Source organism: Schistocerca nitens, chromosome 3 (genome assembly GCF_023898315.1).
Source record: "Schistocerca nitens isolate TAMUIC-IGC-003100 chromosome 3, iqSchNite1.1, whole genome shotgun sequence".
Taxonomy (NCBI): domain Eukaryota; kingdom Metazoa; phylum Arthropoda; class Insecta; order Orthoptera; family Acrididae; genus Schistocerca; species Schistocerca nitens.
The window spans coordinates 343,435,979-343,463,270 of NC_064616.1; the positions used below are offsets into that span (position 1 = coordinate 343,435,979).

Consider the following 27,292-nt stretch of genomic DNA (forward strand, 5'->3'; position numbering starts at 1 on the left):
GTTCTACATCTTTGAACATTGTCCAGGAAGAATTAATACTTGCTTTGAAGTTAAAATGTAATTCAAATCAGTTAATGCCACAAAAATTACAGGTTATCGGTTACCAATAACTGCTGAAATGACATGCAAAAAGCAGAGAAACTGCTTATAATTACATATATTTATTACATTTTGTTGGGTTTAAAGAACAGTCTTACTTCATCTCTACTCATCCTCTGTTGTCTCCATTGTTTCAGTAATGACATGTATGTATACTACATTTTAGGACATGAGAACGATATTTACTGTACACCCAAATACATAAAACAAAGACAATATTTAGAGGTGTGACTTATTTGCTTCCCACACAGACACATGAAATACTGATAGTATTGCAGGCCATTATGAACTGATGAGTAACCAGCACATATTACAAGGTCTCTTAAGGTGTCAACTGTGCTGACAACAAAATATTCAATTCCTACTCACAGGGCTCAAAAGCTTAGGAAAACAGAAATCCCTTTTTTCTAAATTGTTCTTTCTCACCTGTTGATAAGTTTCTAAATATGATTTTAACAGGTAATTTAACATCAGAAGCAGCTCTTATTTTTAGACTGTTGCCATAAACACTGTGTATATATGGTTGTTATCATTTAAGGATAATATTGGTTTGTACAAATCATGTATTAATGTTATTTCTCAAAAATTGTCTTTCTTTTCCAGCTGGTTAATGTTTAACAAGTATCTGTCTTATTACTCTACATAATTTTTTATGTAAAACAGTATTTATGGTTTGGTTGTAAGGTTACTACAATAGAATTTCTGCAGAAGTCAACTGCAGGTATAATTATGAATGCTGGTGTGTAATTAAATTCATATTACTTTGGTATATTTCTCATCCTGAACAAATAATCACTACACGGATCCATGAAACACATATTCAATAAATAAACAAAATAAATACAGTATATTATTATACAAAGTACCTCCTCCTTTCATCCTAGCCCCAAATTCAATTTTCACAGCAGATGTAAGATTGAAACAAAAACCTTGTCACGCTGATGAACATCACTGCAGCATTATATATGTCATTATAAATCATTCAGTAAGTGAAATAAAAGCAACAGAAAGACATAAATAACTGTAGAATAAATCTACATAAAAAGAAAAACATTAAACATAAATAACTGTAGATTACAAAGATGTCACCATTTTGATACATTTCTCATCCTGGGCAAATAATCAGTATATGGGTTCATGGAACATATAGCGAATAAATAAACATATTATTATGATGTCGCTCCTTACTTCATTCAAGCCTTTGCCACATTGGAGAATCCTGATTAGGCATACCTCATTTTGGAAGTTCCCAGCCTTTTTTTTTATATCTTATGATGGCAGTAACCAAAATGGCATAGTAAATAAAGAAATTTATTACATCATCTAAATAGTTTTATTCACAAAATATTCACAGTGATTGTGGTCTCATACAGGGAATTTATCTCCTTTATTAATAAGTCATAGATAATTCTTCATCTACATTTACATCTACATCTACATCTACGTCCATACTCCGCAAGCCACCTGATGGTGTGTGGCGGAGGGTACCTTGAGTACCTCTATCGGTTCTCCCTTCTATTCCAGTCTTGTATTGTTCGTGGAAAGAAAGATTGTCGGTATGCTTCTGTGTGGGCTCTAATCTCTCTGATTTTATCCTCATGGTCTCTTCGCGAGATATACATAGGAGGGAGCAATATACTGCTTGACTCTTCGGTGAAGGTATGTTCTCGAAACTTCAACAAAAGCCCGTACCGAGCTACTGAGTGTCTCTCCTGCAGAGTCTTCCACTGCAGTTTATCTATCATCTCCGCAACGCTTTTGCGATAATTAAATGATCCTGAGCAATTGGAAAAAACTCGATAATGGCCTTCCTCAAGGCTATTTTAATTCCACTCCTCTTGGGTTGTAACACTGCCGATGTGACAGTAATAAGATTCAGAAAATTTGGCTACCCTACTAGTTGGTCTGCAACAACCAGAAGCAAAGCAATGGAAGCAATGGAGAAAACACTAACAGATTACTTGAACATCCTAGGAAATTACTTCTGTTACATCTACAATCAATGTCTAAACTGCTTAGGAGTCTGTCCTTTGAACAAAATACAACAAACATTTCCACAAACTCCAAATAAGAAATAACATCATAAAAAAACTATGTGAGGATCCTCCAATAGCATATAAGACATGATCAACCCTCAACTGGATGAGGAGCAATAATGGCAGGTGTGCTGATGCACATAATACCTACATTGTAGTGTATCCGTGGAGCTGAGAAACAGATGATTTGTCACATCACACAACACTGCAACCTGAGGGCATACGGAGGACACGAAATGATTTTCTGTTGACACCAAATGCAGCTGATTATATTACCAACTTAGATGTCCAATTGTGAAGTATGTGACAGCTTCATTATAATTATAATTATTATCCTGTTTAAGACTTGTGTTCTAATGGCCTACATTTTTGCAATGTGAATGAAGAGATCTCTAACGTTTGTGAACAATTATAAGCCATGAAGCTGTCCTTCAGATCTATAACACAGATATTCACTCCACACTTCTGGACCCTTCTGCTACTAATTTATTCTCAGTTTGATTGCAAGGGGTGTGAGGTGTTATGTGGTTTAGATCTCTCTGTCTCTCTTTTTAATTTCCAGCTACAGATTTCAGTTCACTCTACACTGTAAGTTGAAGCAGAAACTCAAGTAGTTTTGTATGATTATCTATGATTATATTTAAATTAAGTATGTGAGTGATACTAATTGTAATTAAAAACTGATTTGCATGTAGACAGAGAGACACAGGCCTGTATTCAGCACTCCTATCTCTGGTGGCCCCCACCCACCCATCGCCCAACTTGAAAGACTGATATTTATCAAAGTTTGTCTACTGTGTGGGGCTTGCTTCTTGTCTGTGTAATACTTAACTATGGACTGCAAACCTAAAATTGTGCTTATAAAAACTACAACTAGAAAAATTTAGTAAAGTGTCATACAATAAATATAAATGCAAACATTATAATTGAGCTTTTAGCAAAATTTAATATAAACAAAACCAACTTACATTATATTGAGAAACAACTAGGAGACAAAAAACTGGTTATTTAAATAAGAAGGGGTTTTTCCTTGCACTATGACTGGCATATAAATTTATGACTTTTTCATAGTCCAGTCTCACTGTCAAGTCTGATTCAGTAGCAAGGACCACCAGGATAACTTAGATGATCTCACTTTTGTGATGTCCTTAAATAATTATTTATACATCTAACAACAGAAAATGACCTTCCTGTTGAGCAACAGGAAGCAGAATACTCAAATATATTTGAAGAGCTATGTTCAAATTTGGGTATTCTCGAAGTTGGCACCTTTTAGCATCTTGGCTGGCCAGAGTGGCCGAGCGGTTCTAGACGCTACAGTTTGGAACCGCGCAACCACTACGGTCGCAGGTTCGAATCCTGCCTCGGGCATGGATACGTGTGATGTCCTTAGGTTAGTTAGGTTTAAGTAGTTCTAAGTTCTAGGGTACTGATGACCTCAGAAGTTAAGTCCCATAGTGCTCAGAGCCATTTAGCATCTTGCACAGTTCTGGAAAATAGTATGACTCATTTTCAGTCTTTACAACAGAGACGTAGCTTTTGAAGTGTAAACATTCAAGTCCAAATGTTGAGTCTTCTAGATCTGAACTGTAGACTTGCTACAGCCTGGACACTTCCTGGATATCAAGTGGACTTATCTTCATCAGATCTGACAAAAGCATAAATAGCTCATAGAAGTCTTTATAAGAATAAACTCTCTTACTAAGTTCTTCATTCACCTTATCACTCTAGGCAGTTTTCCAGTTTGCCCCCGTGCTATCCCCAATATTGCTTAGAGACATATAATGCATTAATTTATCGATCATCATAATTATACCACCAAAAATGGACAACATTATACGAACTTGATACTGACAGTTTATTGCAAAAGGGAAATTGAAACATATTCCAGTCCTCCTAGATGCATTAATCCATATTATACAAATGTATGTATGTTTGTATTGTGTGTACATTTGCATATATGTTTGTTTCACATCTCTTCCTAAATCACTGGGCTGATTTCAACCAAACTTTGTACATATATCACTTACTGCCTGGAAAGAATCGCTGTGGTGGTTAAGTGCCTCCTACATATCAAAGGGGAAAGGATGGGAGTGAAAAAGAAGTGTTGCTCATGACACGTGAATACACAGATTTTATTACTATAGAATGAGAGCACTTGGTGAGTTGAAAGAAACTTTATGCATAATTTCAAACCTTTATGAAACTTTTTCTCACTCACAACTCCTACAAAATTATGAAAAGAAAGAAGTTTATCATTTACTACATTTTCGCTGTTCATAAAGTGAAACTGCCAGATCATGCATTATGTTTAAAATTATTACTTATTTGCTACTAACTCTAGCTACAATAAATTTCTGAGACAGTATCCACATATCCCGCTGAATATACCTACAAAATTATATCATTGTACAGTACACAGTTCATAAGATATGACATCGTAAACACTGAGGTGTGTGAAACACTGCCGCATCATGCATGAAGTTTAAATTTACTACTTCAATGCACATTTAGAAGACAATATCCACATATGCCGCTGAATGTACATACAAAATTATGTCATTGTATGACACATAGTTAAGGAGATATGATTTCATAAACATTGAGATGTGTGCAAACGAAACTGAAGGCCAAAAGTTGCTAGAGATGTACAAATATGTGTGAAAAATGTTAAATATACGAGACATGTGTATGTGAGCAAATCCACAGCTAAAAAGCTCCTCCTACATCCCTGGATTGATGTCAAACAAACTTGGTGCACATATTACTTACTGTGTGTTAAGAAATTCTGTTGGGGTAAGAAAGTGAATCTTCCTATTCAGTAATGGGTGATATTATGGTCAGAGAAGGAGAGGAGGAGATGGGCAGACAGAGAGCAGAGAGGGGTAAGAAGACAGACACAAGCCACAGATGGGGAAGGAGGATACAGATAAAGAGTGTGGGAGGTGGAAAGGACAGAAAAGGAAGAGGAGAAGATGGACAGCAAGAAGGGAGGGGCAGAGGTGAACAGAAAAAGGAAAGAGGAGGAGATTGACACAGAAAGGGAGGAGGACGAGATGGACAGAGAGAGTAGGGACGAGGAGGTGGACAGAAAAGCTGGAGGAAGACAGTAAAAGAGAGGAGGAGGAGATGGACAGAGAGATGGGAGAGGAGGAGATGGACAGAGATAGGAAAGAGCAGGAGGTAGACAGAGAGAGGGGAAGGTGGTAATGGACAGAGTGGGTGGAGGAGGAGATGGACAGAGAGACGGGGAGGTAGAGAGGGGCTTAGACACAGAGTGGGGAGAAGCAGGTGGGCAGAGAGAGGAAGAAGAAGGAGATAGATAAAGAGGGGGAGGTGGCAATGGACAGAGGGAGGGAGGGAGGGAGTAGATGAAGATGTACTAGTAGAGTAGTAGAAGATTGGATGAAATATGTAATAATGCAACACCGGATACTCACCTAGTTATATAATGCATTCAGTAGAGTTAATTTGTATACAATTACTCAATTAGATCATTAACTTAGGCACTAGTTGTACCATTTGCTTCAACGGGCATTGAATAATTGGAGATGAACATTAGAGAACTTTTTTATCACAGTATAATATAATTCTGGCATGGAAGGGTGAAAAAGAAGAACAAATGAAAGATTGTTGTGTGTTGTGGAGAAAATATGTGATACATGGTCAGTGGAGTAAAATGAAAATGGGGCCGGGGGGGGGGGGGGGGGGGGGGAAGGAAAAATCTGATGGAAATACTGTACATCAGAAGATAATCAACAAAAGAAAACAAAAAGTGGGAGTTTATATGTGTATAGCCTCAGATGAAGGTAGCAGCAACCTCCCAGAATATATCGAAGTCACAGTCAACTATTTAATTGTTACTCTTTGGAATTTGAGTGAATTTTAAGCTCAAGTTCAATAACATACAGCATGTATGTACTGTATCTCTGGTAGCAGATTTCTAGATGATCTGTTATTTCATAGAAAATGATAATGATGATTGACTCATTAGGAAAGCTGCATGTAAATTGATAAATAGAAAAAGAAGTTCCCCATGAAAATACACATCCTAGCCTATGATGGTACTGATAATTCAGGCATTAATACAGTTTCTGTATTATTTTTTTTAAACTTTCCATTCTACCATACAGCCTTCCATACAACTACAAACCAAGTTTGTGTCTTATAATTAGAAATATGCATTTGATCATAAATATTTTCATTTTAAAGGTAAGTCTCACTGAGATTCCCTCAAATATATTTATCTTTTCTTGTGCTATATAAAAATGCACACAAAATACTGAACTACATTTCTAAACATAAAATTTATTTTTTAGCTAACTTTTCATTTAGAGCATCAATGTGTTTAATTTTTGTTAATTACATACCTTTGTTCTATTTTTTCCTTCAGCTGTTGACCAGTAGAGCTCTTGAATTTCATTCAACCAGAATATTTTGTTTTCATTGCTAATAAATGCTAAATCAATAGGTGGGCCACCACTCCTTGAAAGGGTTTCATTTTCATGTTTATCACAGTCAGATATTTTTACAGCATCCACAGTTGACAACAACAATTTGGGAACTGGTATCTCTATGTCACCATCAGCTTTCACAGGATCCGTTGCAATTCCATTGCCTACCTCTGTATAAGCTTCTACCTGCATTGAAAGTACTTAATTGCACTGACATTTAAAATTACATAAACATTCTAACTGAAAATTATACACAATTACAATTTTTCAATGAAATGAAAGAAGTGCTTCCATATAAAAGCAACTGAAGAAATTAATATATTTAGTCAGAATCGGCATACCTGAAAGTAATATGTTGTGTGTTTCAGGAGATTGTAAACCTTATATTCTCCTACTTTGGACCCCACTTCTGTTGACATAAATGTGTGGGTTGAAGAATTATCCAATATGTACCATGCCCGTATAATGTAGCCTTGTATGATGCCATTTGGATTTTCTGGAGGATCCCATCGGAAAACTGCCATAAAATTCTGTAACAAGATTTCAATTACAAACTCTTATGATAAAATTCATACCAGCTTCAGAAACAACTGGAAAGCCACTTACATGATTCACTTTTACAGGATTTCTCTCATACATCACAAACACACGAGGATTTGTTGGAACTGATGGAACTGATGGTGGTGAATATAACCTCTTCTCAGCTCGAGGAGATGTTCCCCAATATGTGAAGGCGTTGATCACAATAAACAGTTGAGAATATGGTGCCAGAAGTTCAGGTATCTCGTACATAAGGTATGGGACATCTACAACTTTCTGGAAAAAAATATGAGTCATAAATCCACAAGTTGAGAACATTTTAAAATGTAAATTTTCTTATACCATGCAAATTCTCATAAGTCTTTCAGTTAAAGACAAATTCTCAACCACATGTGCAGAAAAAATTTAATGGACAAGAAGCAAATCTACTTTTATTTGATTTAAAACATGTCTTCAATACAATAACATCATCTTGTGTAAGAATATTCATCCTTCGGAAATGAAAATCATGTGTAAAATTAAATGACTTACAATGAAATCATTGATTTTAATTTCATAGAAGACCTTTCCATAGTTCACATTTGAAACATGATCCCAAACTATGGCAAATGACTTCCATGTGCCATTAATTCTTATTGATGATGTATTGATAGGTGATGGAATCACTGTTACTTCATCACAACAATCAAGATCTGGAACAAATTATGCACATGAAATAAAACCACAAATATTAGCTAAGCTTATCAGATATTTCTGTGAATAATGAACATACCAGGATAATAATGCAAAGAAGGATCAAATACAGCCACCATGTTGAGTCCAGAAATACTCATTCCTCTAATTACTGCAGCATTTTGACCATCCATATCACCAATAACTGCATTTCTATCATCTTGAAGCCATAACAGTCGATTACTAAAGTAACAAAGTGGTCCTGCAAATAGAAAAAAAGAACAATGTACATATTCTACCTATTCCAAAGTATATTTCAAAATAACGTGGGAGAACAAAGGAAAAATATGTTGAAAAAGTACTGTAAAACATTACATAATATTTCTATACATATTTATACAACCAATTGCCTTTTGGTAATCTATAAGGAAGTCTAATCATTATGAATAAGCAGAGGAAAGAAGAACAGGTATGCATCATGCCACAAAATAGCATTTGATAATGTTCTGGGCAAGTAGACCTTTCTGAATGAGATCACAGTGCTGGGATCAGGGACACAGCCTGACCATGTATATCAGCAGGTCACTACTTACATAGTGCATTAAAATCAGTGGAAATAATGAAGTATCCTCTGGAGGCCTGTAACGGACAATGATACAAGAGGAAGTTCTCACTTACTGTCAAATGCATTCTGATTCCTAGTCATTTATGTCCACCATCTGGAGAAACACTATGTCATCAATGAACAGTTCTGTGTTAATATTATCTTAGTATGCAAAATGATATTACTACTCTTGATGTCAATTGTATTGCTCTGAATCAGCATCAGAACAAGGATGAATTCATCAGTATTTTTGCTGCGAGTGGTTATTGCAGATTTTATTTATTTTTTTATTGGATCCATTGACAAAGTACGAGGTGCGGCTAGAAAAAAAATGGACTGATGCTGGAAAAAACATTTATTTACAATTATTTACAATTTCATGTTATCTCCTTCAATGTACTCTCCTCCTCGGTCTCTACACCGCTCCATACGAATTTTCCACTGTTCATAGCAATGCTGCAGATCATTTTCGGTAAGTCCATACATTACTTCCATCGCTTTTTCTTTTACTGCTTCAACAGTCTCAAATCTAGTTCCTTTCAAAGCTGACTTGACTTTAGGGAAAAGAAAAAAGTCACAGGGGGCCAAATCAGGTGAGTAGGGTGGATGATCTAAGATGGGAATGTTGTGTTTTGCCAAAAACATCTTCACTGACAACGCACTGTGAGCTGGGGCATTGTCTTGGTGAAGGATCCATGACTTTTTTCTCCACAAATCGTTCCGTTTTCTCCGTACTCGCTCACATAGGGTAGCCAGGATGCTAATGTAGTAATGCTGATTCACTGTTTGTCCCTCTGGTACCCAATCAATGTGCACAATCTCTTTGATGTAAAAATAAAACAATCATAATTGCCTTGAATTTCGATTTTGACATTTGTGCTTTTTTTTGTCGTGGAGAACCAGGAGTTTTCCACTGCATCGACTGGCGTTTAGTTTCGGGATCGTAAGTAAAAAACCACGATTCATCGCAAGTAATAACATTTTGTAAGAAGGTGGGATCACTTTCAATGTTTTCCAGGATGTCAGAACAAATCATTCTTCGGCGTTCCTTCTGTTCAATTGTGAGACACTTTGGAACCATTTTTGAACACACTTTGTTCATGTTGAAACTTTCATGAAGAATCTGCCTAACACTTTCCTTGTCAACTCCTGTTAACTCAGACACTGCTCTGATTGTTAAACGGTGATCTTGTCGAACAAGTTTACCGATTTTTTCAATGTTTGCATCAGTTTTTGCTGACAATGGTCTGCCAGTGCAAGTGTCATCACTGGTGTCTTCGCGGCCATCTTTAAATCGTTTAAACCACTCAAACACTTGTGTTCGCGATAAACAATCATTGCCGTACACTTGTTGTAACATTACAAACGTTTCACTTGCAGATTTTCCTAGTTTGAAACAAAATTTGATGTTAACACGCTGTTCTTTCTGTACACTCAACATTTTCCGATGCACAGACAAAACGTCAACTACTTAAAACAGACGCCACGGGCAGACTGAGTGCAGGAGGCAGATGAAACTCGAGCAGTAGGTGGAGTGAGAGTCACGTGACAGGCCACGCGACTTTCAGCCTTATTGCATTCGTTTTATTGTTTCACCAGTACTAGTCCGGTTTTTTTCTAGCCACACCTCGTATACTTACATATATGGACTAATAAATATACATATATATAGTTCACTTCCACATGATTCTTTTTAAATTATCTGTATTTTTTCTTCCTCTGTCATTAGAAACAGCACTATAGTTTTTCATGGGAGCTGATAAATGTTTCCCATGTGTGGAATGGCATAGAGGAGTTATCAAGAACAAATTACAGTTTTATTTGGACATAAGTTTATAAATAAAGATGTCACAACATGAAAACCAAATGTTTATTTTGAGCATCAGTCTTCAAAAGCAGATGGTTTCATGATGAAAAGTATCAGTCTGCATTATTTCCAAAGCCTTCTAACTGTACAGCCATCAACACTGACAGCCCTGTGATAGAATCAAATTTTGAAACCATGTGTCTTTTAGTTCTCACAAAAGTTCTGCAAGCTGGTATTCCAGCAGGGTGCCGTTCCCTGCAGCATGCTGACTTTAGACTACACTCAAGACATCATTATTATACATCCTACATCGACTAGCAACACTGCCACAATTAAAAGAAAAAAGAAAAAATTGGATCAAAATGAAAAGACACATCTAGCCAGAACATAGTAAAAGGAACAAGTACCAACAATTGCAGCAGTCCCCTTCCATAGGATAACATCAAACATATAAAAGAGAGTATGACAATGTACAAACTCTCAGTTTGTAACACCTATCTCATGGACGGGTATAAAATTTCTCAACATACAGTTGGCACCCACGCATTGTTAATTTGATCTGATACTTCAGATACACATCACCTGTGAGTTAAACTTGTTATTGAGTGATTGTCACTGTTTCATTTCTGCGATAGTGTTGTTTTATTTGCGACACACATCAGCCACTTTGTCTCACAGCTGGATGTTACTGTAAAGGTACGATTTTTTCTCCATGAGTAAGTTTTATTTGTGTTATATTCCTTACTTTTCCAATATCTCATTATTTCTAGATGCCTGCTAGTGGTGGGATACCTCATGTGCCACAAAGAAGCAAAAGAATGGTGCAACTGCCTTTAGAGCAGTTCAACGAGAGTGATAATGGCTATCTTTCATACGATTCTTATGTTCCTGAATAAGATTATGTATCAGAGTCAGACCATGACTGTGACGTGAATGATATTCTCAGCACATCTGAGAATGAACAAAGTGGTGCTTATTCTGTTCAGAATAGTGGAAATGATGACACCAAAATCGATACAGTTCATGATGACAAGGTTAATTCTTTCACTTGGAGTTCCAGAGAGCCCAATTGTGGTACTAAGACAACACTTAAAATTTTAAAAATTAGATTGACTTTGTGGTTTGGCCCTGCCAATCAGTTAGGTAATGATCCAGGCTCATACAAAATATGGCATTTGTTTTTCAAAGTTGAGAAGGATGAAATTGTAGTACATACCAACACAAAACTGCAAGCCAGAAGGAATAAATTACAGAATCCTTCCTTCTCCAATTATAATGGTACAGACAAAACTGAAATTGAGGCACTGATGTGTTTGATAGTTCTATGTTCCTCTCTCAAGTCTGAAGGTCAAAACTTGGCAACAATTTCTGCAAATGACTGCACTGTACACCCCATTGTTTGTGCAACCATATCTCTATGGAAGGAGGAGGAGGTGTGTTCAATATGTGTTGAATGCATATGTGGGTGAAGCTGCAGGGAAAATGATATTCTATCTTAATACATATAAAGCTGAAAATATGTATGTGTGTCCGTGAACTCCTCCCAGACCCCTGAACCGAACTAGACCAAATTTGGCACACAAAATCTTTGCACCAAAAGGACATCCACAGGTGGTTTATAACACTCTACTTCTAACACACAGATATGCAATGTTTTTAAGCCCCCTGCTGTGTAGGCTGCCTGCACAACAGATGTGCTGTCTGGGAGTATTAATGTCCTGCCTTATCGAACTCCTTTGCATGGCAGCCTACATACCAGGGCCCAGGGGCAAGAAATGGTTTTCCAGCCCCCCGCCCCTGCATGCAGACTATCTAGCACAACAGGCATGTCATGTTGGAGTAGTACTAGCCTGCTTTATTGAGCTCTTTTGTATGGTCTACATGCTCACATGGGTGTGTCTGGGGGAAGTTTGAGATGGATAGAAGAGGAGATGGAGAGAGAGATAGGGGGCATTAGGGGATGGATAGGGCAGAGGGGGGGGCTGGAGGGGGTGGGTAGGGAGAGGGGGGGCAGGAGCAGATTGAAAGGCAGAGAGGGAAGGAGGAGGAGATAGACAGGTAGGGAGGACAGGAGGTGATGGGCAGAAGAAGAGGAGAGGAGGAGACAGGCCAAGAGATGTGTACAGTATATGTGACATTCATGTATCCAGGCAAAGCTATGGGGAAAAGGCTCCTATATACATATAAAACTGAGTTGATGTATGTATGTATGTACGTATATGTAGATGTGAGAGCTCCTCCCAGACCCCTGAAATGAAGGGGGCCGCATCTGACACAAAAGCTTCTTGCCCTGAGAGGACTAACATACGGAGGTTTATAATGCTCTGGCTCTAATATTTATGGAAATACAGACATGTTTGTTTTGTAAGCCTTTGATGTATAGGCTGCCTACATGACAGGTATGTTGTGTGGCAATAGTAGTGACCTGCTGTGCAAGGCAGCATACATGTCAGGGCAATAAATGGGTTTCCAGCCTCTGACATATAGGCTGTCCAGCACAACAGGCATGTTGTGTTGGAGAAGTATCGGCCTGCTTTATTAGAATACTTTGCAAGGCAGGTTACACGTCATGGAAAAAAAGGATTTCCAAGCCCTTGGAATATATGCTGTGCTGCACGAGAGGGATGTTGCATGAGTAGTATCAGCTTGCTTTAGTAACCTCTTCTTCAAAGTAAAGAGAGGGAGAGCAAGAGGCGAAATAAAGACAGATACAGAAATGCATGTTTTGTAAGTCACTGACATGTAGGCTGCCCTGTGTGGCAGGTGTGTTGTGTGGGAATAGTATCAATCTGCTTTATTGACCTGCTTTACATGTCATAAAAAAAGGGTTTACCAGGCCTTGGCATACAGGCTGTGCTGCTAGAGACGAGTGTTCTCGGAGTTATACCAGCCTCTTTTATCAACCTCTTTTGCAGGGGTTACACATGCACATAGATGAGAAGATGGAGAAGAGAGGTGGGGGAGGGGCAAGAGGGGATGGATAGTGAGAGAAGGTGGTAGGAGGGGGTGGGAAGAGAGAGTGGCAGCAGGAGGAAATTTCAAGACAAAGAGGGAGAGGAGGAAGAAATGGACAGGGAGAAATAGTGGATGATGAAATGGACAGAAAAATGGGAGGAGATGGACAGAGGTGGGAGGATGTCATCGACAGATAATGAGGCAAGGAAGTGATAAGGAGAGAGAGAGGAGAAGAGGAGATGAACCAAGAGATGTGCACATTATATGTGAGACAGATATATGCAGGTGAAGCTCCAAGGAGGAAGAGGCACTGCTCAAGGAGAGAGGGGGCAGGGGGGGTATGGGTAGAGAGAGAGGGAGAGAGGGAGGCAGGAGGGGAGGAACAAATAGATGAGGTTAGTAGGAAGGACAGAGACAGGAAGAGGAGGAGGAGGAGGAAATGGATATGGTGAGGGGGTGGAAGAGATCCATGGGGAGAGGGGGACAGAGGAGATGAATAGGGTGAGAGGGGAAGAGAACATTTAGGGAGAGAGGGTCAGGAGAAGATGGATAGGGGAAGGGGGCAAGAGGAGGACAGAGAGACTGTCGGAGGAGGACAGAGAGAGAGCAGAGGAGGAGATGAACACAGTGTAATGACATGATGGAGAGGAAGAGGGGAGAACATGAGATGAACAGAGAGAAAATGGGGAGGAGGATATGGACCGAGAGGGGGAGAGGAGGAGAAAGCACAAAGAAAGATGCAGGCCAGAAGACCAAGAATGCTAGTGGATGACTATAGAGAAAAAAGGTGTGCAGAAAAGTGGATTCTAAAAGCAAAGAAGAGAAGCTTTTTCAAAAGACATTTGCAGGACATTGAATCACTGAATAATATTAATGAGAGCAGAAAATTCTACAGGAAGGTCAATAATCTTAGAAAAGAATTTCATCCAAAAACAACAAAAAAGAGTGTTATGTCACTGTGCAGTGTACTTTAGGGAATTATTATACTCAGATAATTCTGAAGCTCAAGAACTAACTGAAAACCAACAAGTGGAAGAAGAGGAAAATGGGATGTCCTTGATGCAGGAAATTCAGCTAGCAATTCAGAAACTAGCCAACAATAAGTCACCTGGCAATGACAACCTGCCAGCTGAGCTTATTAAGTGTGGTGGAGAACATGTAGTTAGCTGCATGCATACTCTGATCTCAGATATATTAACACAAAGTCATCCCAGATTATTGGAATACTGGTCTAATATGTGCTGTGCATAAGAAAGGGGATATCCTGGAATTTACAAACTACAGGGGACATTAGTGAATACCCCATATAAAATATTTTCCTCCCTGCTTTGTACCCATGTAAAACAATTTGCAGAAACAGAAATTGTGAGATATCAGGCAGACTTTAGGTCTGGTTAATCAACTAGTGACAAAATATCCACCCTGAGACAGATATTACAAAAACAAGGGAATAAAGTAGAGAAACACATACTATAATTGCTGCTTTTAAGGCAGCATATGATACTATAAAAAGAAATAGGCTTATTGAAGCTGTGAATGAACTGGGCATACCACAACATTTAATATGTCTTATAAGTTTGACTATGGGAAAAGTCGTATGTAAAGTAGGGATACAAGGAAATTTAATACCAAGTTTTGAAACTAATGATGGACTGAGGCAACGGGCTGCACTTTCATGGATACTTTTTAACATAGTACTAGAGAATGTAATAAGGACAGCTTAAATCAACACATCAAGTACAATATACAATAGAATGGTTCAGGTGCTGGCCTATGCAGATGATATGGATATTACTGCAGCTAAAAGAACTAGCTGCTAAAGAAACATATAGGGTACTGGTGGCAGCAGTAACAGAAACGGGGCTGGAAGTGCACATTAATAAAACCAAATACATGCAAACACTACGGTCCAAAATAAATACAATGTTATAAATTGATCAGGCACAAATAAAATCTGTTAGTGAATTTGTCTATCTGGGAACACTGGTAACATCACAGAATGATATTAGTATGGAAATAAAGCAGCACCTTGACCTAGGTAATAAATGCTATTATGGGTTGGCCCCACAACTTAAGTCCATAAATCTGTCCAGAAGAACAAATTGTCAGCTGTATAAAACTTTAAAATGTCTACTATTAACATATGACTCAGAATCCTGGACACTGATACACCAGTGTGAAGAGTGAATAAGATGATTTGAATGAAAGGTGTCATGCAAAATATGGAGCACAGCATAGGTGATATAATTTTGAACATTACACATTATACAAAGATCTTGAAATCACAAAGTTCATTAAAGTAAACTGCCTGAAATGGATTGGCCATGTTTTTTGCATAGAACATGAGATCCCAAAAAAATAACACTGCCGCAAAATCCAGTGGGAGGAAGAACCAGGGGAAGACCAAGACTTTGATAGTTGGATGACATATAAAAAGATTTAAAAATCACTGGTGTCAGTGGATGGAGATGCAAGACACTGGATAGGGGTGAATGGAATTATGTCCTAGAGCAGACCAAGGCCTTTCAAGAGCTGCAGAGCCAGGAAGAAGAAAAAGATCCTTAACATTGGTTTGCTGCAGAATTCTTGAACACATTCTTGGTTCAGATATCATAAAGTTTCTTGCCCATTTCTCACATGATATCCTACAAGCCATGGACAGAAGGCAACAGGCAGATTCCATATTCCCAGATATCCCAAAAACATTTGCAACAGTGCTCCACTGCAAGTTGTTGACAAAAGTCCAAGCTTATGGTTTAGGTTCCCAGATATGTGACTGTCTCAGAGCCTTAATAAGTAGTAGAATGCAGTACGAGTTCATCAGAGACAGTGTGCAGGATGTATGACTGTTCATCAGAGACAAGCATATCACCAGGACTGACCAGGAAGTATGACAGACAGGGTGAGCAGCAATTTATGGCAGTGTGCTCATGACACTGTGGTGATTTCTAGTTGACGTGATGAATGGCAGCTTGCTCTAAATGTAGGAAAATGCAAGTTAATGTGGATGAGTAGGAAAAACAGTTCTGTAATATTCAATCACAGCATTAGAAGGGTGCAGGTTGACACAGTCACTTCAATTAAATATCTAGGCATAATGTTGCAAAGCTATATGAAATGGAATGAGCATGTCAGGTTCATAGTAGAGAAGACAAATTCTCAAGTTCATTTTATTGGGAGAATTTTGGGAATAGCTCAGCCATAAAGGAGACTGCATGTAGAATACTAATGCAAACCATTCTTGAGCACTGTTTGAGTGTCTGGGATCCACACCAGGTCAGATTAAAGGATGACATTGAAGCAATTCAGAGGCAATCCACTACACTTGTTACAGGTAGATTTTATCAGCACTAAAGTATTATGGTGATGCTTTGTGAACTGAAATTGGAATTCCTGGAAGGAAGATGATGTTCTTTCTGTGAGGCACTATTGTGCAGATTTAGACTACTGGAATTTGAGGCTGACTGCAGAATGATTCTACTGCCGCCAATGTACATTTTGTGTAAGACCATGGAGATAAGATGCAAGAAATTAGGGCTCATAAGAAGACTTTTAGACAGTCATTTTTCTTTCACTCTCTTTGTGAGTGGAGCAGGAGAGGAAGTGACTACTAATGATACAAGATACCCTCCACGATGCACCGTATACTAGTTTGTGGAGTATGTATGTAGATGTAGAAGTATACCTCATATTTCTACCATATCAGTTCAGGACATTTGATGTAGACAGTAGGCTTTATTTCACTGCATCAAATGTGGAGGTAGTTATAGCAATGTGGTTCAGTGGTGTCATCAAGGTGACACAAAAACTACCCTACAACTAACATTTTGTAAGATACTTTGTACGTCTTTTGAACAAATATATTTTTTACTTACCCTGCATATTTGGATGTTGTAACTCTGATGTCACAATTTCCAAGCTATCAATATTAGTCCTTAAATCACTTGCCATTGGAGCTTGAAACAATTTTGAACCTTCATAGCTTCTCACTATCCAAAACACCAATTGCTGATCCATATCCAGAGTTAAGCCCATAACTACAAAAAAGATAAACAAACAATACCATTTATTATTATATCTCAACACTGAATCAAAGTTGCTGGAATCTGTTTTTCAAAAGCATTTTTATATTTTATGAAAATTCTGCATTTCTTCAATGAAAAGTCAGCAACAAAGTTTTCAAAAGCATTTCACCGACAGGTATCTTGTATTGTAAAGTGAAAAAATAATGGTCATAAGTAATACATCTTAAATTAATGTGTAAATTTTGTGGAATCAGTGCATCAACAGCAGTAGTGCATCTTAGGAATGCATGCCTGTCAGTAGGGGGCACAGCCAAATGACTTGACTAATTCATATATGTAAGATGAAATTCTTTGGGGAGGGGTGAGGGTGGGGGTAATGCCAGTTTCTGAGCAGTGGCTTTTCTTTGTTGAAATGTGTGCCACAAAGAAACTCTCTTGATAGCCTTGCTATTTTTGTAGAAATATTATAGCATTTCCTGCCAATCACATCTTATTTTCTAGAAGTATTTTATACAAACCTGATCATTTTCTTAACTTTTTTTGTGTGTGATGGCAGTGATTCAAAGATGAAAGGAGTTTCTTTCTTGTGAAAGACCTTTTGTACAAATACATAAAGCTGCTCGACTACTTCTGGATCACGGAGCTTCAACTAATTTGTTAGAATTTTCTTGCATTGTATACAATACACATGAACATTCAACAAAAACATGCAACTAGTTGGAAAAACAAAAACACCAGTCAGTGTTTGTTACCTATGTACTCAGACTGGAAACAGCGAAAGCTATGAATGAAATAAAAATAAACAGTCAGTAGCCATTGAAAGCATTCCTAACAGGGTCATAAAGAAATGGCTTTTGAAGCCAAAAATCAATGAGACTGCAGTATATAGGAGTTGAACAAAAATACTGAAACTCTATGAGCAATATATGATTTGAACATAAGTGCAGATGCTGGTGCTATTGTATTTGATCATGAATGGCTCCTGTGCAATGCCCAATACACTGCACGTGTCAGTGCCAGTCATGGTCAGAAAAGTGTATTCCATAGCTGTGAGTGCATTATGTCAGAGCTAAATGAACTTGAATGTGGGCAAATTGTTGGTGCTTGTATGGTAGGTGCTTCCATAAAGAGGGTAGCTGGGTAGCTGAAGTGTTTGCTGTTTCGAGAGGCACTACATCAAAGATTTATACCACATACAAACAAGTGGAAAAACATCAACTGCTAAGTAACAATGTGGACAAAAATGTGTGTTGAGTGATCATGAGAGTCACTGAAGATGACTATAACAAAAAATGAGAGCACGACAGCTGCAAAAGTCACTGCAAAACTCAAGAATCCTGTCAACAACATACACAGAAATCCATGAGCAGGAAAATGCAGAGTGAGCATGAATATCAAAACCACTCATCAGTAATGCAAATGTCATAACTTGGACACACAACATAAAAAAGAATATTTATTAGACTGTGGCACGTACGCTGATCACAATAAAATAAAATGAACACAATAAGATAAGGCAAATGCCTGCAAGCAATAATAACATGATAACTGAGATTGAGCATAGCATGGCAGGGTTTAAATAGGCACTGGCCCATGGCAGGCTCTATCTGAAGTTCCCAGGATTGCTCTTTTGTGATGCACTCTCATGGATGACAACACTCTGCTACCGCACATGGCTTTTAAGTGTGTGCACATTACTTCATCCCTCTTCCCTTGGGGAACAGCTCGGATTTGTGAGATGTCCATGGCATCTTCCTCTGTGAGGCTCTGACTGAGATGACGTGCTGATACTGGGGCACATTGTCAGAAGTACTCGGGGCATAGGCAGCATCGCAGTCCGCCTTCTTATGTCAACCCATATGGCGGGATGTGTGAAGTCAGCACGAGCTCCATATCCACATCAGGTCCAGGGCTTGGACAGATGACAGTGAGAATTCACTGTAGGCAACAAATAAACCTGCATTCCCAGAAGGACACCACCGGGCTTAAAATGGGATGACAGCTGTAGGGTTGGCAGCCCTGTCCAGGCCACAGGAGATGCAGGAGCATCCAGGATTGATACCCATGGAATAGTTCAGCAGGACTGTTGTTGCCGAACAGCATGAACCGATAAGAAGATGGAAATTGATCCAAGGTAATGTCAGATAGCAATTGAATCACATACTTCTTCATTTGCATTTTGAATATTCAAACTAACCTTTTGGCCTCACCATTGAACTGCTGATGGAACATCAGGGCAAAAACAAGGTGAAGCCCGTGGGCATTGCAGAAGGAGGGAAAATCCTGAGACACAAACCGAGGGCTGTTATCAGAGACCAACATTGCCGGAAGCCCTTTGATGGAAAAATATTTCAACAGGACTGCCACGGTGGCAGAGGACAAAGCTGATGGGCAATGAACAACATATAGGAACTGAGAGAATGCATCAATTACTATTAGTCAGTATGCATTAAGAAAAGGGCCCGTGAAACTGAAATGGAGACGGCCCCAGGTCTGCGAAGGTTGTGGCCATGGAGACAACATTGCCTGCAGGGCAGCTTGCTGCAATGTGCATTGAGAACATGACATTACCAAATGAGTGATGTTGGCATCCAAACCAACCCCAAAAAAAAAAAAAAAATTACAGCCCCCCCCCCCCCTCAGTGATTGGCGTGTACCAATAGCAGGATCTCTCAGGATGGGAACGACTACACAAGGAGCTGAATGGTCCGTATCAAGGAATAGAACACCATCATGACAGAGAAATGATGCCGAAACACATAGTAGTTATCGAGGGGGCAGATGCCCACAATGGAGGCTCCTCAGGCCAGCCATGTTGCACACAATGAATCACTTTCCATAATATCAGATCAGTAGCATTAACCTGCATTACCTGAGAACTAGTGACTGGAAAACCATCTAAAGTTCATTGGGCACATGCATCAACATAGAAACAGAGTAACTACTCCCAATCAAAAACTGGGTCTCTACTACCTGGAAGACAGGATAGCATTCGCATGTTTAGCCATGGGGAGAAGAGAATCTCATAGTTGTACTGAGAGAGGAACAGTGCCATCGTTGAAGGCAATGTGCTGGTCTGTCTGGCAATGACGTTGAGGAGTTAAACAGCAAAATTAATGACCTGTGACCTAAGATGAGATGGAATTTTACATCACACAGGAAAACATAAAACGTCTTTAAGGCATAAACAATGGCGAGGGCTTCCTTCTCTATTGGTGAATATTTGGTCTGAGCCAGATTAAGTGTCTTTGACACGTATGCAACAGGTTGCTTGGAGACATCAGAATATTTATGAGCTAATATCACTCCCAGCCCAAGCTGGGACACACCTGTTGCCAATACTAAATGATGATCCTGTTGGTAGTTTACAAGGCAAGGTGTAGCTTGTAGCGCAGACTTCAGTTTGGAACACGCCATTTCACCTGCCTGCAGTCCGCCCCTGGTAGCTGAGTGGTCAGTGCGATGGATTGTCATACCTAACAGCCCGGGTTCGATTCCCGGCTGGGTCGGAGATTTTCTCCACTCAGGGACTGGGTGTTGTGTTGTCCTTATCATCATCATTTCATCCCCATTGACACGCAAGTCGCTGAAGTGGCGTCAACTCGAATGACTTGCACCAGGTGAACCGTCTACCCGACGGGAGGCCCTAGCCACACAGCATTATTATTATCTGCCGGCAACCAGTGGAAAGATGTCCCCTTTTGCACCAAGACATGTAACAGTTGTGCAACTGACACATCCCCCACAAAAACTGATCATAATAAGCAATCTTACCCAAGAAACCTGGAGTTCCTTGACCAATGTAGGATGTGGAAGAGCAACAATGGCAGGGACATTCTGATGAAACCAAACAGAGTGTATGTATGTTGTTGAGATATTCAGAAGTGGAGGAGCTGGAGACCACAATATCATCAAGAGAGTTAGCACAGCCAGGCACAGACCTCATGAGTTGTTCGAGAAACCATTGAAAAATAACAAGGGCACTGGCCATGCCGAATATTAAATGCAAGCATCGATACAAGCCAAATGGCATGTTAATGACCAGGAGCCATTGAGAGTCAGCGTCAATGGGATGCTACAAATAGGCATCAGAGATTGATATTGGAAAATTCATAAGGGCGCAGCAAGGGATACATGTCAATGATAGACTGAGCATTGACAGAAACTTTGAAATCACCACACAGGCTTAACCATCCCAACAGCTTCTTGAAAGTGACTAAGGGCATAGCCCATTCACTGGATCCGATCAGTTGGTTGAGCCCGGAGGCCATGAGACACTCATGCTCCACCTTGACTTGGTCACAGAGCGCCACTGGCATTGGTGAAGTCCAAAAGAAATCATGTCCAGCCAAGGGTTCCACAGTGATGTGGGCTCTGAAATTATTGGCACAACCCAAGCCTGCAGAAAACAGGGCAGAAAACTCAGAGCATAAAGAGTCAAGTTGTGTATAAGGCACTTAATCAGAGATGAGATTAACTTCATCAGAAATAGTAAACCCGAAAAGGTTAACAGCATCCAAACCAAACAAATTTTCAGTGCATGCATTGTTCACCACCAGAAAAGTCAGCAGATGAACTGCAGATTCATATGTGACTGGGGCTGTAAAACTACCTAATATCAGAATGCTTTGTTTATTTTGGGTGACTAAAGTATGTGACATTGGCACTAAAGAGGGAGAACTCAAGTCCACGTATGTTTGCAAGTTGAGTAATGACACAGCAGCACCAGTGTCAACTTGCATGTGCAAAACTGCCCGATAAACTTTAATATCAATAAAAAACTTATTGGGTGCAATGGAGATTGCTGATACACAATTGACATCCAGTCAGTGTCCAAATAAGCTGCTGGAATTTTGCATTACAAACAGGAGCAATGTGGCCTATTAGTTGCACTGATGGCAAACGGCCCACCAATTAGGACAATTTGGCCTATCAAGAGTGACAAAACACACTGCGTAAGAGGGAAGTGTGGAGCTCTTGCATTGCTGTTCTTTGCTGTGTTGCTGCTGTGACTGTGGCTGCCACAGTGAGTTGGGCTAGCTACCATGATGTTTTGCTCGCATATGGACTGCCGGCACCATACCATCCCCCTGTAAACTGTCCAACAAATGGCAGGGGGAAGTGGGTTGAACTTCTGCAACCTCACACCATGATTCAATTTCAGTACCTGCAGCCCTTGAAACCTCAGATGAATGTGCAATAGTCAGAATGTCAGAGAGGGAGGTGTTTCCACATTGAAGGGCTCGCTCATGAAACTCATGGTTTGGGACCAACTGTATGACTGCATGATTAACCATTTGGTCAGCATATGACTCCATATGTACATCAGTGACAAAGTGACAATGGCAGCTTAAACTGTGAAGCTCAGCTGGCCAAGTACTATAGGAATGTTCTGGTTTCTTGCTACACCAAAAGATCTCAACTCGAGTGGCAATGATGTGCAACTGTTTACAGTAGTATTTTGAAAGGAGGTCGCACATGTCATCTAAAGAGGGTAAAGACAGATCCTGCAGGGGGCCAGTTGGCAAAGGAGTTGATACATATGAGGTGATAACTGAGAAAAAAAGAAAGCATGACATAAGGAAACATCAGTCAAACCAAACACATGAAAATGCAGCTGCAACTGTTTTTCTTAGGCTTCCCATTCTTCGAAAGACTCATTGTAAGCAAGAAATGGCAGGGGTTAAAAGGCCATGGTAGCAACACGCAAAACAGGAGTTGCAATGGGTGACGAGGCAGGCAATGTAGATTGAGACAGACCCAAACTGGCCAAAACACAGGCAGGTGTTTGCAGAGCCTGGGTCTGATTGTGTTGTGCTATAGTGAATGCCTCCTCCTGTTGACTGAGATGATGCAACGTCACAGTAAGAACCCCTTGCTGATCAACCAACTGGCATAAAAACTCACCAGTAGCACCATCAAACATTGTAGATGCAATGGAGGATCAACCAGAGACTGAAAAGTGTGCAGAGAGCAATCCCACACTTGTAGTCACTGGTGTTATAACTTGGACACACAACACAATAAAGAATTTTAGTAAAACTTTATTAGACTGTGGCATGTACGTCAATCACCATAACATACACTGTACATAATAAGATAAGGCAAAGGTATGCAAGCACTAATAACATGATAACTGAGTGTGACTGTAGCACGGCAGGGCTTAAATAGGAACTCGCAAGTGGCAGGCAGCCACTGTGGAAGCCCACAGTATTCCTCTTTCGTGGCTCGCTCTCTCGGATGACAACACACAGCTGATGCACACATCTTTCAAGTGTATCTGCATTACTTCACAAAACATGGTGTCAAAGCCATAAAACCTGAGCTATGGAGCATTGGAACAAAGTCATTTGGTCAGATGAATCTTGTTTACATTGTTTCCAGCTTCTGGCTGAGTTGACATCTGAAGAGCGAAATCTGGCATGGGTTTGGTGATGATTTGGGCAGTCATATTGTAGTATTCCATGGGTCCCATGGTTGCTCTGTAAAGTACCATTACTTCCAAGGATTATGTGACCATATGAAACTTCCTGGCAGATTAAAACTGTGCCAGACTAAGACTCAAACTCTGGACCTTTGCCTTTCACAGTCAACTGATGGTAGGTCCTAATGTGTTTCATGGACTATGAAAGCAGTTAACTTCTGATGTTCAAGCTGTTTTTGGAGGCAGTACACAGCTTATCTTGGCAGTTGTATGGGTCAACCATGCAGATTATGATGAGCTTGAAGCTTTTTCAGATGCTAACATCTTGGGTTGGAAGACATGGAGTATAGCAGAGAGTACCGAACTCCTTGCTAAAGTTTGTTATGGGACTTTGGTGCCAGACAAGCCGTTTACCCTGTCTACAAGATGAAGGAAGAAGCTCAATGCAGATGAGTATCTGTTCATATGATAATACTCAATAAATGTGCAACAGATTAGGATCCTAGGAGGTTAGAAAGACAATTATTCTAAAATCTTTAGTGAGAAACTGTTTTTTTAAGCATGCAATATATTGTTCCTTGACACATCGCACGAGGTTCAGGAAACCCACAAGGAAGTGTTCTGTGCATGGCACATGAACATGAATTCCATCCACATCACTTATTATTGTGTTAAGAAGTTCATGGGGACATCTTACAAAACTGTTGAATTTTTGCAATTGGATACAACACCAATAATCAATTGAATTGGCAGAATGTGCATTATTAATTAGTGGAGAATCCAAACTGGTTATGAAAAGTCAAGCATTATCTGTGGAAGAAATTACGCTAATAATGTGGACAAAGTAGCATATTACATTCTGTAGAATCAAGTTTTCTGCAATAAAAACTGGATTCCTCAATAATCATTTTAGAATAACTTCCTTTCTACCTCTGGAGTTCCTAATCTAATGTATTTTTCTTGAGATATTACCATTTTTCAATGGTTTTTAACCCTTTTTGATTTCTGTCAATTACAGCACCATCTATCACACAATGAAACAATTTTAAAACAACAAAGTTAGTTTTTTTCCAGAATATCTGAATCTGCAATACAAAACGAGGGTACCTACTGAAATTTCAAAGTTGACCCACTCCTAGACCCTGGAGGGGGGCAGAGGTGGGGGGGGGGGGCGCTCAAATTTGGTGTCACTGGAAATCCCCCTCTGAAACAAACTACTTTTATTACAATTTTTTTTTAAATTTCATTTGTAGTTTTTTAGAAATTTCCAAAAACAATTTCAAATGTCTCACCCTTAGGCAAGTGAGTGATTGCCATTCCTCAGTTTTATTTATTTATTATGATGTAAGTAGTGAAGCGTAACATTCAGGTAATTTACAAGCTCTTTGACAATAGTTGGAGATAATGTGATCTACTAAAATTTGATTAGATTAGGTTAGAAAAGGACTCTCAAAGCTGCGAACAATTGGTTCCATTTGCATGTTTGTGTGGTGCAAAGGACAGTGAATACATATAGAGCATAATATGATTTGATTTAGTTCTATTTGGCTCTTAAGTTGAATAAAGCCACCTGAACTTAACTTTCAGTGGTTTCTGTGTTTTATCCAGCAAGTCCTGATATTCTTCATTCAAATGCTGGGTCTGTGCTTGCATATTGTCACAGTAGTTTATGAGGCATTGTTTTGCAAACCACACAGATATGATATATTCCTTAACAGAATTTGTTTATTTATTTACATTTCTTTCTGTGTATAGTTGTCACACGATAACTATTGCAAATGCCATATTGTTTACAAAGGTATAGTAAATATCATTATATGTGTACAAAAAAAGAATTCTTTTGGTCAGTACAGACATTTATATGAAAACATTTTAATTCTGTTTTAAACTGATACACAGTATGAGCTCTTTTCGATTCTGGCAATTTGTTGTACCTCATTGAGGTATGTTACTTTTAATTTGGTTCTTTGTCTGTAAAAACTGTGCTTATTTCTTTTGTTGAGGTTATACACATCACAACATTTGTATGTGTCACTATGGTGGCTGGAAAAAATATGATACGTCACTATATAAACAATGAGTATACAGAGAGTTATTTGTTTTTGACAAGAACATCACAACAGGTCTCTGTGTATTTGTCTAACAGTTCTCTTTTGTAGCACCAGCATTCTGTGCAACTGCACATCAGTGGCATACATCCACAGCTCTATTCCATAACTTGTAAACGGGAAAACTGTCCCACAATATCCTGTTTTCAGCATTTTATTACACTCAGTTTTGGACAGTTGGCTAAGCAAATGCATACAAAGTTAACATGGATTTTCTATCAAAGATTGTCATCCAGGTACATCCCAATCTCCTTTGCCTGTATTTGAAATTCCACAAATATTTTCTACACATCTGTGGTGTGAGTCACCTGCTTCCTGTGATTTTGTAATACAGAGTTCCAGGCCTTGGTTACAAAATATCTAGTCACTTTTGATGCACCACATGATGAAAAAATGTTACATATTCCTCACTGTCCCTATAAAACAGCTCAAAGCTGTCATAAGATAAGCAATTATATGAGAATTAGAAGACTGTAAAATATCATTTACATACACAAGAAAAAGAAATGGTTCCAGTATTGCAGTACTGTTTCAGTCATAGATTGAATGTTGATTTTTCTCACTCCATTTTGATAATTTATATCTGTGCATTGTTTATGGCTTTTAGGTACATGGAAAGGGGTTCAAGAGATGTGTCTGTGATACTGCATTGTATGCTCTCAGTTTCTGCAAAAGGTGTGCATGTTTGACCACATCAAAAGATTTTTTGAGATCTAAAACTATGGCCACACTATTATTTCCTTCCGTCAGATACCTACAGACTTATGCAAAAACTCTGAAGCAAATTGTGGTGTTGCAGCCTTTTCAAAATCCATGCTGAGGTTCTGCAAGGAAATTGTTTTCTGTGAAAAATGCACAAAGCTGTACCAGCACCACTGACTCAAAAATCCTTCCTCCTTTGATTTTTTTTATGTATTGGGCTAAAAACAATCCTCTTCAGAACACTGGGAAACACGTCCCTTGTCTGATGCAACAACTGTTGAGGTATGTAATTAGTTTAAGCACAAAATTTGTGCAGTTTTTAATTACTGTGCTGGAAAAACCATCCCAACAACTTGAGCAGTATCTGGATGAAACACAGACATAGTACAGTGTTATACTTGGCAGATAGGCTTTGTTCCTCTGGGGCTGGTATTAATATCATAATTAAAGCAGTGAGTATTGGTGTCAGGCAATAGAAGTGAATGAGACACCGAAGTGTGTTAAAAAGTAAAGCTGTCCTCAACCCAGAGGTTGGTTTGAGTACCACCGTGCTTTACTACAATGTCCTATTGGAGATGGTATGCCATTGCCTTCCTCTAACCTGCCAACTGACATACTCAGCCATTTTTTAATAATTTTAATGAATATCAATACACATTACCATTCATTGTACTAAAGAGGAAAGGTTAGCAGTCATTGAATGTATAACAGATGGTTGTAGCATGACAGAAACCTACTCAAGGTATCACCAGATACACCATGTCTACATATTCTGCTATTTGTCAGCTCAGAGCTTTTAAAATGGAAGCTGTCAGTCACTACACAGAGTATTACTAAGTTCCCACTAAACTCTCTGAGTCATATTC

General features: G+C 39.1%; 1 protein-coding gene across 1 annotated transcript in view; it reads right to left on the minus strand.

The window, feature by feature from the left end:
- LOC126248295 (proto-oncogene tyrosine-protein kinase ROS) overlaps nucleotides 1-27,292 on the minus strand; it is a 587,002-nt gene that overhangs the window by 136,951 nt on the left and 422,759 nt on the right. The window contains exons 15-20 of the mRNA XM_049949160.1: nucleotides 17,043-17,204; nucleotides 7,902-8,063; nucleotides 7,661-7,821; nucleotides 7,196-7,405; nucleotides 6,931-7,119; nucleotides 6,506-6,775 (exon numbers count right to left, since the gene is read on the minus strand). Of these exons, the coding sequence (XP_049805117.1) occupies nucleotides 6,506-6,775; nucleotides 6,931-7,119; nucleotides 7,196-7,405; nucleotides 7,661-7,821; nucleotides 7,902-8,063; nucleotides 17,043-17,204 (1,154 nt within the window). The remainder of the gene's footprint in view (nucleotides 1-6,505; nucleotides 6,776-6,930; nucleotides 7,120-7,195; nucleotides 7,406-7,660; nucleotides 7,822-7,901; nucleotides 8,064-17,042; nucleotides 17,205-27,292) is intronic.